Here is a 14,283-nt window from a genome sequence, read left to right on the forward strand (position 1 = left end):
TTATACTGAGCATGACATTCTATGGTATGGAATATCCCTTTGGCTAGTTTGGGTCAGCTGTCCTGACTTTGCTTTCGCTCGGCTTCTTGTGCAGCTGCTCACTGGCAGACATGGGAAACCAAAAAGTCCTTGACCTTGCTAAGTAGTGCTTACTCTAATTAAGACATCAGTGTGCTATCAACCTTATTCTCATATTAAATCCAAAACACAGCACTGTACCAGCTACTAAGAAGAAAATTAACTCTATCCCAGCTGAAACCAGGACATGACTGTAGCGAGAGTGCATGCAGCTCTTGACTGAGGCAGGTTGGGTGTGGGTGAGTGGGACATGAAGTATGTTCTTACCGGAGGAAATCATGACCCTGAGGAAAAAGAATATCCATCAATTTCCCTAAGGAAGGCTGGTTTTTTCTCTTCTGTAATTGATGTAGCTGCTCTGTACCTTCCCCCTTCACTTCTCCCATGTTATTAAAAATAATTCTTGTCAGGCAGAGCAGAGGTTTGGCCTGCCAGTTGAGTACGTGTGGATCAGATCTTGGGAGGATCTGTTCTTGTTTGTTTTCTCCTTTTTTAAATTGTGTTGTTGTTGTTTTTAGAAAAGCCTCTTATTCGAGCAGAAGGGTTTTTAACTAATTGGTGTTTCTCAGAGGTTTTATTTGTTGTCTGAAAGTATTCGATCATTGTTTTTTGTGATGTAGGTGAATCTTGCTTAGTACCTGCAGCTAATTGGAGACCAGAGTTGTCATTATAACAAAGCAGTGCTTCACTTTGAATTCTGAATAACAATTATCTTGCTGGATTGTCCTTTCTCCCCAAGGAAGTGCAAGCAAACAAACCTGCTAACTGGGTTTGGACTTCTAGGTGGGTAGGTCCAAGAGCAGGATGCACAGCCTTGGCATCCTGTGTGGGGATAATAGCATTGTTATGTGGGGCAGGCGAGCAGGTTTTTTCACTGCAGCTGATCGGCTCAGTTTCCTCTAGCTGAAAAGAAAGAGGAGGATGTATGAAAATCTTCTGTCAGTTTAGCATGCCTTTCTCAGAAAGGGAGGACTAGCTTTCTCCATTTGTTGAGAAAGAAGGGAAGAGATGACACTGCCCATCCCCCTACATTCTAGTGGGTTCAGAGCGTGCTTAAGAGAGGAACACCAATTTCATGGTTAGTTGGGGCGACTTTCAGGCCAGAAGAGTGACATGACTCTTTCTCTCTCCTGTTGAAACTGCCTGCAAGTGCAGGAGGGATGAGAAATGGGAGTTTCATGGGACTGGAAAGCAAAGGTGAGAGGTAAAGAAGGGCCATTGCAGGTGCTCTGCCTTTCTTACGAGAGCAGCACATGCATTACCCATTGCTGCCTTCCTGAACACGTCTGAGTGAGCAGGGCTGTTATTGCCCTGCTTTATTTTGAGTTCACACCTCTGTTTGGTAGGTGTTCACACCGAAGACAGTCTCAGCTTATGTCTGACTGCTTGGGAAGGATTTTATGGATTACGGTATGACAAATGCAAAAACCCTGGATAACTTGCTAGTTACGGTGTCTGGGTATTCCATGTACAGGTCATAGTAATCTGTCCTCCCTTTTTCTAAACTAAAGTCCAGAGAATATTTTATTTTCCTCCCTGTGTCTTTGTTCGTGCTACAGATCAGGTACCTTAATTCCCACTTCTGCTTTTTATCAGAGGGCTGAAGTTCATTATCTGGTCTTTTCTATATAAATGACTGTCTACCACAATGCAATGTAATTTGAGCATTAAGTTTTACATTAAAAGGAAGTCTTATAGTCAGATTAAAAAAAGCAATAGATAATTATATCTGAGCTTTTGGGGGAGTCTTGTGCTTATGATTCGTTTAGGCAAAAGAATATTTTCTTTTGTCCCTGTAAGGGAGCAGTTTGTAAGATCGACACTCCTGAGTTTCATCTATGCTTGCAATGACTGATCTTCCTCCTACCCCTGTCTAACTTCCTGCTAGTTTATACTCCTAGCAGTCTTTGGGTGAAGATTTTTGGGCCTCTTCCACAGCACATAGTTTATTCAGCCCTATTCTGTACTGGAACATCATGGATGTTGTTGAGTTAGGTCAATGCAGTTGAGTTGTGCTTAATGTACAAGAGTTTGTGCCATCATTTTACCTGGCGGTTCATGAAAGCTCAAGTTTCCTGGACACGTAGGCAGACCAGACTTCTTGGTGATGTTTCCTGTAATCCCTGTTGCTGCTAAGGGTGTTTGAACCTGGTGAAAATGTTGGGTAGATAGAGATGCTTGTGGTTTGTTTGTTTTTGTTTTGTTTTGTTTTTAACAGTGCGACCTGGCAGGTTTATCTAATGATGGGTTTGTCCCCTTTTTGTGGGAGCATTTAGCATACCATTACTTTTTTTCTCCCACTGCCTTTTGAATTTTAGTTGAGCTTTCCCTGTTTGTGCCTCAAGTCTCAAATAAAATACAATTCATCCTTTTCAAAAGGCTTTCAAAAATTATATTTCCTTTATTGGGTGTGGTTTCCTTTGGGCAGTGCTTGTCTGAGAGCTACATGAAGTAAAACACTGGAAAGCTGACACAGACCAAGTAGTTGCCTAACTTAAAAATATAACAATTAAGCTGTCCCCTTTCTGAAGTACTTCTAGGTAGTGTTCTCTGACTGTGTTGGAACTGGCATTAGCAAGTTTCTGTGTTGTCTTCTGAGATAAATTAGTGTCCTGTTTAAAAAATAAAAAATACTCAGTGTCAGTAATTGTCAGTGATACAATTATTCCAGTAAAAGGCAATACGTAAGCTCAAGTTCTGAAGGTATCGGAAGTCAAGTCCTCTAATTTTAATCTTATGAGTTTTAGAATGTACATTTATAGATTCAGTTCTAGGGTGCCAGGAGGGATGTTTCCAAATGTTGTTCTATACTGGATGGAAGCATCAAACTATAATCTCTTCCCTGTATTTAACCTTGTATACATGTGTGTGATGCAGTGTTTTAAAGAAAGACTAAGGGGAGAGAGCACCTATGCCACTCTGAACCCTGCTTAATTTTGGATGGGAAAAAATGGCACGGAACTAGTCTGTATGATTTATTGGGAGGTATAAGTTTGCATACGTTGCATCACTTTATTGAAATTTTTATTTTTGACTCAGATGAAATCTAGACAGGTGCTTTTGCAAGACTGGTGCCATTTTAATTTGAACAATCTTGAGTGCAGCGCAACATCTGTTGTACAGTTCTCCTGAAATGCTATCTCTGATTAAATAGACGTAGGCATGAGGAGGGCTGGAACAATGTTCCACATTTGTGATGCCTTCTTAACAGAGGTAAAGCAGATTAAGGAGTTAAGTTGTGGTTATGCCTTGTGAATTTTTTTATTTTTTTTTTAAAGCAGATACCCGATGCTGTGCGTGTAGGGAGTAGAGCTGCTTTCTGTTGTAGCAAGATTGAGATCCTGGAGGAGAGGCCCCTACTCTGAGGACAGATACTGATGAAAAATAGTTGTGTCGGTTGTTGGTGCGGTGCGGTAGCGCTAACGCTGCGCTTTGAATGCACCTCGTTCTCTTCTCAAGGCCCTAAATTTCTGAAACGTACCGTCGGGTGCAGCTGCGGCTGGCTGCCGGTGCGGCCGTGCTGCAGCGCCGGCCTCGCTGCTCAGACGAGCCGGCCGCTGGCGCCGCGGTGGCCTGGGCCGAGGCGCGGGAGGGCGGGCGGACCAGCCGGGGCCGCCGCGGGCTGCTGACCCGCCCGGTGCCCGGGCCCCGCCGCGGGGCCGCCGCCAGGGGGCGCGAGCGAGCCGCCGCCGAGCGGGTGGCGACGGCTCCGTGGGGCGGGTTCCTGCTCTCCCGCAGGCGGCCGTTAATGAGCGTGCCGAGCTCGGTGCTTCGGCGCTGGGAAGCCCGGGTCTGAGCTCGGCGGGGCCGGGCCGCGTTCCTCGGACCGCTTCGGTAACCGGTGGGGGGAGCAACCCCTGCTCCCCACCGCCTGCCCTGGGAACGGACCCCGCGGTGCGCTGCAGGCTTGGCTGCTTCCGGCCGCCGCCCCCGCACCCGGGGGGGAGCAGGGGGACCGGGCGTGAGGCAGCCCTGGTGGGCACCCCGTCCTACCTGCCAGGCCACGGCGTGTGTCCCGAAAAGGGCGCAGAGCACAGACTAAATTACCTGCTGCTTTGGCATGAAGCGATAGCCTTTTGAATAGAGAATATAGAAATGCCTCTTTTCTTTTTTTTTCCTTTTCCCCTGTCAGGGTCTGAGTGAGTGGCTGAGGCTGCCCTTTGGGCCAAAAAGTGTGTTGTTTGATTCTGCCCAGTGCTGCTCAGCTCTTCCCCTGCATGCAGATTCTATGTGAGGATGAGCTGCATGCTACAGAAAAGGAGACAAGAAAAAAAAAATGGGGTGGTGGTGAGAGCTTGCCCTGAAATCTTTCTTCAAGTGGAAAACAAGGAAGGTTTTGTATGTATTCCAATTTGTCTGGAATGAGCCCCTTTACACTCTTAAATTTCAGAGGTATTTTGGGGTTTCTGGCCCTGTTCATGCTGTATTACTCTCACCTTCCCAGCAGCACTGTTATAAAATATTTCATAGAAAGCTGCTGTCTCTACATCATAATGAGTTAGTAGCGCAGGTGGGCTTTATTTTATTGTTGTGTCATATCCCCATCCTATCCCCCCACCCCCAAATCTTGTTGAGCTGTCAGAAAGCCTTCCCTTCTTTCCCCTGCCCTGCCCCTCCCCCCCCCCCCCCCCCCAAAAAAAAAAAAAGGAAATGTCAAACAATGTGTTATCAAATTATACATGGCACTGAATGTACTCTGCCAAGTCATGGCAGTAAATTCACATTCTGAACAATGACTAGAGAGAATAGCCCGTGAACAGCAATGATTTGAAAAAATCCAGTACACAGATCTAGTTTAAGTAAAGGAAACTCTGAAAATGAGGCCCTAAGGATTATCTGTCTTCTCTCCTATAATAGATGCTTCTGAATTCTGCACATTGAAAGAAATAAATTTTAGTTTAGGCATTCCAGCACTTGCAAAAGTGTACATATGACAAACTGAAACCAGGTGAGGAATTGTATATTGTCTGAAGGTTTCAGAGGGTACTCTGAACTGCAGAGGTGAAGGTTTCTTTAAAATTCCTGGCAGTGCCTGGAAAATCCACTGTAGTATTTGTATGTTTAAATTATTTTGATAGTTACAAACGTCTGCTTCCTTTGAACTGTTCTTTTCAGCTTTATTTAAAAATATATAGAAACCATGGGGAGGAAGATCAGCTTCTCTATGGCAAGGTTACGATAGAGGCATTTATAACAGGCCCACGTCTGTGACCAGAGGTTCCACCAGTTTGATTTTTGGCTAGGTGGTGTTTTCCTCCTGGTTCTCAATTCCTGACCGCCTTGCTCCCCGCCTCAAAAGAAGAAAAAAAAATAAAATTAAAAAGGAAAGCCACAACTCTATGAGAGCATGGGAGCCAGCAGGAGAGCCCTAGTCTGGCAGCAGCAGGGTGCAGTTCCCGCCAGCAGCAGGGGATGGCCTTGTCGGGCAGCTGTTTCTTGCTGTCCCCGCCACACTTCCCACCTCTGTACTGTATTTATGGTACAAATTATATCAGGCCCTGTGTACACCAGCCAGCAAGGAGTCACGGCATTTGTGACAGACACCTCTGCCCAGCCTGCTTGGGACACTGGCTGAGCATCCCAGCTGCTGCTCCCAGTCACATCCCCCTCCTAAAATCTCTAAGAAACAGTGTGGTCCCTGGCCGCCTCCAACTCTGCAGATTTTCAATCAAATTGCAGCTGTCATGGTTTGCATTTCTTGTGGTGCTTTTCCTCAGATAAATTTAGCTCTAAAATAAAGCTCTAAATCCTGTATCCCAAGGCGTGGACAATTTGTACTGTTTGTTGCTCAGTGCAAATATGAAAATGGCTGAAGTATAGCTTTGTGTATGCACACACACAGAGGCAAACAAATATATTCATAACAAAAAAACACATACAAGTAAGCAGGGTTTAGCTGGAAAAGATCTGCCTGTACTTGCAATAGCAATGTTCAACCATGTTCCCTGTTTGAATCCAGTATTACAAGGAAAGACCAGTTTGAAATTGGATTTGATTCTGGACACAGGAGAGGAGGGTAATTTGTAGCATGTTGTGTTATTACCCCGAAGTAAACTAAGAGGGCAGAATGAATTAATTGACATATACTTCAATTTTTGTTTAAAATGTATAGAGTACTGAAAAGTAGCTCATTTACTTGTCCTTTTAAATTCTCCAAGCTTTCCTGGGACACTATATATACACATACATAAATGTACATGTTTATATATTTTTTCCTTCCTGGACTTGATTGATTGATTGATTGATGATGGGTGTGATTGTTCTCCACTTCTGTTAAGCAGGAGGACTTTTTTATATATAATATTTCTTACGCTCAGAGTCAGTCGGAAGCTAAACACAGGAAGAACTATTTGAGCAGGCATGTGCCTCCGTAAATTTGGGCCTGTGCACACGCATAATAATTAAGCATTTTCAGGACCTCATAAAAATACTGAGGTGAGACACAGGGTTAAATACAGTGCTTCATCCTGGACAGTCAGTGAATGCCTGGTATTTTTCAGTAAATAATGTTCTACTGACCTTATACCCACCCACGCCCTTAAGTTTAGCATCCACCCATTCCCTGTGTTTCTGAGGGGAAAGCCTTGTGGCGTGAGCATGCCCTGCTGCTGTTTGTAAAGGTATATGCTCAGTGATCTTAGTGTCCCTTTTGAAGAGCAGGTAGTAATTCATGTCATAGCTAGGTCTCGTTAATTATTTACTGTCTATATAAAGCACTCTCCAATTATACCACCAGGTACCTGTTGTTAAGCTACATTTATCTTTTTCTGTAGCAAATTCCCTTGCATCGCTCAGAGTTGCAATTTGTTCCTTGGTGCCTGATGTTTTACAGTCTCCTGTCCTGATTTGTCCCGAACATCTTTGTATCATAAGTAATAGGTACTTCTTGACTTTCTGTTCTTCTTCCTGAACATGTGGCCATAGCTGCAACAACAAAGAAAGCCAACGGGACATGCAGTTTAAGAAAGATGTTATTGGGGCGGGGAGGGGAGGGAACCTTCATTTTCTAAAACATTAATTGCAATGCCATCTTTATAAATCTGGTTCTCTTTTTCCCATAGGATTTGCAAATAGAACGAGAGAGGACCGTGTATAATATTTCTGGTGGCTGCACAGCCCTTGTGGTGGTGTATTTATTGGGGAAGCTTTACGTGGCAAATGCTGGTGACAGCAGGTGAGTAAGTGTGGTGTCTGCCCGCTTTATTCCTTCACCCCAAACTCCCCCAGGTCTGGTGTTACCAAGTTCCTTAGTTGCAGGCAGTATCACAAGAGGATTCTGTTTCTTGGCTGGACACTTAATGGCTCTCGCAGAAATTAATGCAAATGGCAGTGATAGGTTCCCAGTATCTTGTTGAGTGGTGGCTGCAGTCAGGGAGGCTGATGACACTTCTGGCCCTGTAGCAGTTTCTGAATGACTTGATGGTGGCAGGGAAGTGGGAAGACACAAAAAAAGGCATTGAAACAGAAGAGCTGTTGGGTGTGTAGTAGAATTGTGTGTTGAACTCTGACAAGGTGACTGCATCTGGAACAGCTGGTGGGGCTGGACTGGTTCAGTAGGAAGTCCCGTGGCTCCTGATGCTACCCTCTACTGTTGATAAGCCACCTGGCTCTCAGGTTTTAATATCGTTGAAGGTAGTCATCTGTAAGCAAATAGCTGCTACTTTTGCAATGGGGGAGGAGGGAAATAGATTACTGCGGGTTAGGATTTTTATTTTGTCCCATTGTGGCTAATGTACTTGTCCCTTTCTTGAAACTGAATGCTGTTATTCAGGAGTTGTTGCGTCGTTGTATTTTGAAGTTGGATGCCTGAAAAATTGTGATGAGAATGTTTTGCTTTATCCTTCTGATTTAACTAAAGCTTGGAGCTTATTGGAAATCTCTCACTTGCATTCTGTTCCACTTTCTCACTCTTTGCCCATACCACCAGAGATGATGAGGCTATTCTTGCAAGACTTCAGACGTTCACAGCAGAGATCTGCATAAGCAGGCCAGGGAGAATAGTTCCCCACATGAGACAGGCTACTGTTGTGTTCTGTTAGTTAACAGCCGAGTAATTAAAGTCTGCAGAGGTACCAAACCACATTGTCCTTAGGTGAAGACTGCTACAATTACATATTTTTGTTTATGGTTTGTGCACACACAGTTTGTGTTTCTAGTGTGTACGGCCATGTGTTTACAGACACAGCACTCAAGCAAATAGGTTTGTAGTTTAAACCTAAAATTTTTATTGCCCCTTGCTGCTTTAAACTGTGTAAGAAGTCAAGAGAAATCCTTCGTGCATAAAGTTCCTATTCTTTTCATGTTCATGATTCTTCTTAAGATGCTGAACTTGCTGTATGTATTGCAAATTGCTCACCCAATTCCTCTTGACAGGTGACATATTTGAACCTTATTTTTGCATCAAATGTCAAGTGAATCCTCGTAGAGGGTAGCTGCATACATGTTTGAGCAGACCACCTCTCCAATCATAAGAACCACTGCACTATATTCTACCTCTCTTGCCATTAAATTAGAAATAATCATATTTTCTTGTGCTATTGCACTTGAAATACAGTTGAGTTTCTTCCATCGAGTTGGCTAAATTGCTTTATTGTCTCTTAGAAGTATGCTGTTTAAAACTGGCCTTGCAGGACCTACTTCTACGTAGTTGAGATCTTTGTTCTTAAATGACTGGGGCTGGCTGCTTCCAGTTCTCCCAGGATTCCTCCTCTGTTCCCCAAGAGCAGCCTCGGGTCTGTTGCAGTTTCTGATACCCAATGGGAAGAAATTGACGGTGATCTTGAGTTGGTGCCAGTGTCCACTGTAATTACAGACACTAAGTCTTCAAGAGGCTTTGAATGTTCATTAAGCCCATCCAAAGCATCTCTTTAGAACAAGAGGAAGAGCAGGAACTAGAAGGGAAGCCATCAGCAAGACTGGGTCTTGTCTGAACCAGGCCTCGAGTTTTTCTACTCATTACTCGCATCTTGTAGGTAAGAGTCCCTCCAGATCCAAAATAATTTGGGGGTGTACTTTCCAAATGGACCTCACAGAAACCTTCCTTGTGCTGAGAATTCCCTGAATTGCCAAGATACTTCACTTTCAAATAGCCCACTTCTAGATTTTCCTAGCTCAAGAAAATAAAAGCTTTAAAGCATAGATCCATCAGTTGATGATTTGGGCCTTTCTCCTACCAAATCCCCACTTTCCATGTTTCAGGGGGAAAAACAGTTATTGCAAAACACCTAAGTTGCTCCTCATCACTAAAAGGACATTTTAGGACTAGAACAGCAGCTCTGAGGTTGTCTGCCTACTGCCAGGGTGCACAATGCATTCCTGTGTTTTAAGAGCCCGGTCATGTAGCCAAGAAATTTTGTTTGTGTTAATTGGAAAAGTATGTTTCTTTTTGCTGTCTCATGCCTTGTGTGGTCAACTTCACAGTTTGTACAGATACAAATGAGGGCAGTGAAAAATACAATAAGGAAACTACTTAAAAAAAAAAAGTTTGTAGGCTCTTGAGAAGAAGGGTGGGTTTGTCTTTTCACCCAAACAGGGGACTTTGCTTGTTGCTGTTGGAAGTAGATGCTAAAACCCTTAGTTCTTCAGTTGACCTTTAGTTTCTTTGAGTTCACCTACTTGTTTGTGCCTCTTCTCTGTCTTCACTCTCCTTCTCCCTTCTCTGCACCACCACCCCCCACACCCCTGCAAAAAGCCTACAAATAAATCAAGTTACATTTCCCACAGACAGAAGATTTTGAGCTGCAGGGGTGGGAAATAAACATTCTGGGTTCACGCAAACCTCATTTGTACTGCCTCTGCTCAGAAGGTTAGGTCTTTTAATTCCAGGCAACTTCAAAACAGCAGAAGCTTTTAAAGGTGGGTTTTGAACAGCTTCTGCTGTCACAGGACCAAGGTATGTGTAACAAACTGTTACTGTCACAATGAGACTAAGGAAGCGCCAAGTGTGAGACTTGAATAATAATGTGCTATGCGGTGCCAGCTATACCTCAGACTTATGTCTGTGGTATTCAGTTTAACCACCAAAGCTTCTCAAATCTAATCATTTCATGCCACGTACCCTGGCAGTGTTGTATAGCAGCTGTCCTTTTGTAGTTGATGTGTAATTACATCATGAAAAGACTTTAATTACCATATTACTAAATTACCAGCCAGCAATCCTTTCAGGTTCAGCCCTAGCTCGCCTCTGTATGGACTATTAGGCTTCTCCAGGCTGAACACTTTGGTTGGTGTAAAAGGGAGGAAAAATTGTCCTAATTGTAGGTTTTGTTATGAACTATTATTGAGCTTGATGTTATGGCATCACTAATGTCAATGATATAATTAAACTGCTGCTAACGATGCAATCACAGTTCTCTAATAATTATATGTTAACTGCACATGATACCAGAACCCTGCTAAAAATGAGGTGATGTATTCAGAGCCTGATAAAAACAACTTGGAGGGAGCTGCTTTCGTTCTCTGATGGCTTGTCTGATCATTCTTGGACTCTGCCATAAATATACCTACTTCTACAGTCAAAATTCATGTCTGAATATTGGCCAAAGCTTTTTCTCATAGCATGCTCTCTCCACCCACTCATGGACCCCCCACCCCCCATGCAAGGTTACCTAATTAGGGACTGATAGCGCTATAGTCTGCTATCCAACATAGAGTGCTTTTCTGGTGAGCATTGAGGTGCTGTGCTTTGCTTACCAGTTTGACCTATACACTGTGGTAACTAGGCCAGGCTTTTGGAATAGCTGGGTTTTTTAATGAGGAACAGTAAATCTTCTCTGCTCATTCTTTTAAATAGTATTGTTCAATTTTATATTGCTAAAGTGACTTAGAAGTAAAAGTTGCCATAACACGCCTTGTTAATCTCAGTTCTTCTTAGTTTTATGCTCTTTATTAGGATGTTGTTTTATACCTAGTGATGAAGCAGTAGTAAAACAGGGACTTTATGTTTTTACTGATTACTGCCCAATTATTGTATAGTGTCATGCAACATAACATTTGCCCAATATCTCTACAGTGACTGTAATACAATATGATCATATTTACTATCTTTGCCACGAGTGTTCTTCTGGTTTTCATGTTGTCTGGCTAAGGAGCTGCTCAAAGACTGCAGGCACTGCCATTTTGTGCTGTGCTTGGAGCCATGTAGGGTAGCTGTGCTTTTATCATTATATGACAAGCAGAACACCACAAGTTGATTTGACTTTTCCACAGGCCCTGAAACACTCACTAAATCTGCAGATGGGTTCTTGGGCTTTTTTGATTTATTGGCAGAACATGGGATCAAAGCAAAGAGCCTGATGTTTCAGAGGCTTCACAGACTTGAAGGGTCACTGGATTTTTTGCTTTGCTTCATCAGCTTTTTTTATCATCTCTTTGCTCCTTGCTTTTACTCCCCTGTGCTTTTGTTTTCAGGGCATATTCACCCTCTGCTTGAACATAAGTCCTCATGTCCAGAATAGGTTTTTTCCCTCCTTTTTGCAAGAGTAGAATTAATGCTAAGGCATTTGGTATTGTTAAATGGTGGGAGCTTACTTAGTGAATGTGGATTTTATTTTTTTTTTGGTGGTTCTTCCATGTGGGTGCAGGTTAAGCAGCTTCAGTGGTGCTTCAGGTGCCCAGATGTGGGAGAGCGTTTGTAACACTGACTTCTCCCAGTGTAATAAAATAGTGAATTGAAAATTGAGTTCTACTTTGTTTATCATTTCAGTTGTTTCTGGATTTGCTGCTTGTCTTGAATCTCACTACGTTTATACTTTCTCCTCTTTGTCATGGTGCTTGTCAGCTGCTTCCCTCCTGCATAGTTCTCATTGTGGGAAGTCAAATTTGGGAGATTAATCTGCTTCTATGGAGTAAATGAGAGAGGCATGGAAACAGCCACGTATCTGCTGACTGGCACTGTAGTTAAATAGAATTTCTGAGAAGTCAGAATTTATGATTCTGACCCATTTTTGTGGTTCATTGTATCTGGCCTCTTCCTCAAGCCAGTCCAGCAGGGTGATTCTTTGCCAGAAGCGCTAACACTGTGTAAGGATGGAAACCAAAAAGTGTTCTAGTGCATTACTATTGTACAGCTATTTTGCTTTAGACTTTGATTTACAGTATTTTAAAGACATTCTAATTTTCTGGTTTTCTTAACTACCCATCTTCTGATCTAAATGGTGTATATTTTCCCTGTTTTCCTTGAATAGTCTGCTTAAGTCCTCTCTCTCTCCTTACATCTGTGTCTGCATAAACAACAATGCTTCATAAAGACTTAGAGGTCTCTAGAGGAAAGATTAACTCAGTTACTAAGCTTCTCCAGTCAGCAGTATTTGGAGAAGCACTCTTTTTTCCTGTGTCCTCCTAAAGATATGACAAAAATTGCCGCAGATCTCTGAACCATGTGCAGTGCCTTTTTCACCCTGGGACCATGGTAACTTGTCTTCATCCTCTGAAGTTCTTGTTTCTCCAGATACTAAAACAATGCTTCCCAAGAGGCAAGAGCAACGCTAAAGGATTGTGTTTTGGCCAATCTACGTGCACATCCCCTTTTAGATTATTATTCTTTGATGAAATCACTTGAAAATAGTAAATGTCTGATCATTTCAGGGCAACAGATAACTTAAGCCTGGTCTGCTCAGAAGCCTGTGTAGTAAGGAGAGACTGAATTCAAGATGAAGCAAGTCTCTCCCACACACATTCTCCTTCACTGACTGCAGTTTGGTAGGTAGAGAAGTCTGATCCTGTCTAGCCAAAAATGTTGGGAAAGATCATGACATCTTAGTCACACTCAGGAGATACGACCAAATCCCATCTTTCTCTTTCCCCTGCTTCTTTTCCTTAGAAGCCTGACTCGCAGGCCTCCAGAAAGCACTTCAGCTCCCCTTCTCCTGTCTGGCTTCCTTCCAGGCAGAAGCAAGAGCACAAGATGCATAGAAATAGCAGCAACCTCAGATATTGCAGGATTTTGTGTTTGGTAAAGATTTTGGAGGCATTTCAGGAAACACTTCAAGTGAAGTGTGGAGAAAAGGTGTTAGATCAGAAATAAGTCATGGCACTCAAAGTGCAGTGATGAGGAGGAACGTTCTCCAGTGATGCAATGGATGACAAGTTCCATGGAACTGGCACACTGTATCCAACACTGACTTGGCAGAAATTATTAATTTGGTAGTAAATGTTCATAGGCTTTTGAAGACAAAAAAAATGTCTTGCCTCTTCTCTGAACTCCTGTTTTTCCTGGGAGGGTGTGTGCTTTAGCAATGTCTATGGCAATCTAGCAGGTGTTGAAGCAGTTGTAAACATTTTCGGTGAGTGGTACATTCAGTTTAAGTCTTTGGTCCTAACCACACTCATACAGTCTTACCCACGATGTCCTTACATTCCAGATTATGAGAAAGGAGAGGAATTTTGGCTATCCAAGTACTATCAGTAAACTGGAAAGCCAGAGTTCATTGGTATTAGTTTCCAGGAGTCATGAATTCTATTAACTTTAATTCTGATAGGTTTTCAGCCTTTAAAAAAAGAAAAAAGCAAAACCAACAAAACCAACAAAACCCATGCTGATCAAGCCAGACAAACAGACAAAAAAAAAAAAAAAAAAGCTGGTTACTGCCACTGCAAGTAAAATTTCCCCTGCTGCCTATTTTTGTTGGTAAGTATAAGCACTGATCAAGGAAAAATTCCTACTGTAATAATTTTTAATTTGCCTGTATGTTGCGTGATGTTGAACATGCATGTTGCATGTATGTTGTATGTTGAATCTTAGAGCCATAGTGTCTGAGGCGAGATGGGCAAGGGGTGGTGAGGTGTGATTGTAATCACTTTTACCAGTATTTTATTGATGCATAAAGAGCCTATGACCTCTAATAGAGGCAGCTCATGGTATAAGCCAATATACCAGAATACAAATCTCCCAGTGCAGTGCATTAAGCTCCCAACCGTGACCACAGAGACACCTGCAGGTTCTTCATTTCAGCGTAAAAGGGCCAGGGCCAAGGCATGCCAAGCAGACGGGGTGTCTTGGCCCTCTAGCTCCCATCTGTGCTATGGGAGAACAGCCAGGGGGAGCACCTCAGGCTTTCTTGGTGAGTGTTTCAAGTCTGCTGTGGTCCGTCCTGTGTTGGAAAGCTTTTTCATCCTTTGAATTCCATGAGCTTGCCAGGAAGCCCAGGCTGTTCAATCTCAGCAGCAGCTATGCAATGCAGCTTGAGCCCTGCTCTTGGAGCTTTT

The 14,283-nt window shown here is 43.0% G+C and overlaps 1 protein-coding gene across 3 annotated transcripts in view; it reads left to right on the forward strand.

The window, feature by feature from the left end:
- PPM1H (protein phosphatase, Mg2+/Mn2+ dependent 1H) overlaps positions 1-14,283 on the forward strand; it is a 152,077-nt gene that overhangs the window by 83,237 nt on the left and 54,557 nt on the right. For all 3 annotated transcript variants that reach the window (XM_055807874.1, XM_055807873.1, XM_055807872.1), the window contains exon 4: positions 7,140-7,252. In XM_055807874.1, the coding sequence (XP_055663849.1) occupies positions 7,140-7,252 (113 nt within the window). The remainder of the gene's footprint in view (positions 1-7,139; positions 7,253-14,283) is intronic.

The sequence above is a fragment of the Falco peregrinus genome, chromosome 6 (genome assembly GCF_023634155.1).
Source record: "Falco peregrinus isolate bFalPer1 chromosome 6, bFalPer1.pri, whole genome shotgun sequence".
In the NCBI taxonomy this organism is placed as follows: Eukaryota; Metazoa; Chordata; class Aves; order Falconiformes; family Falconidae; genus Falco; species Falco peregrinus.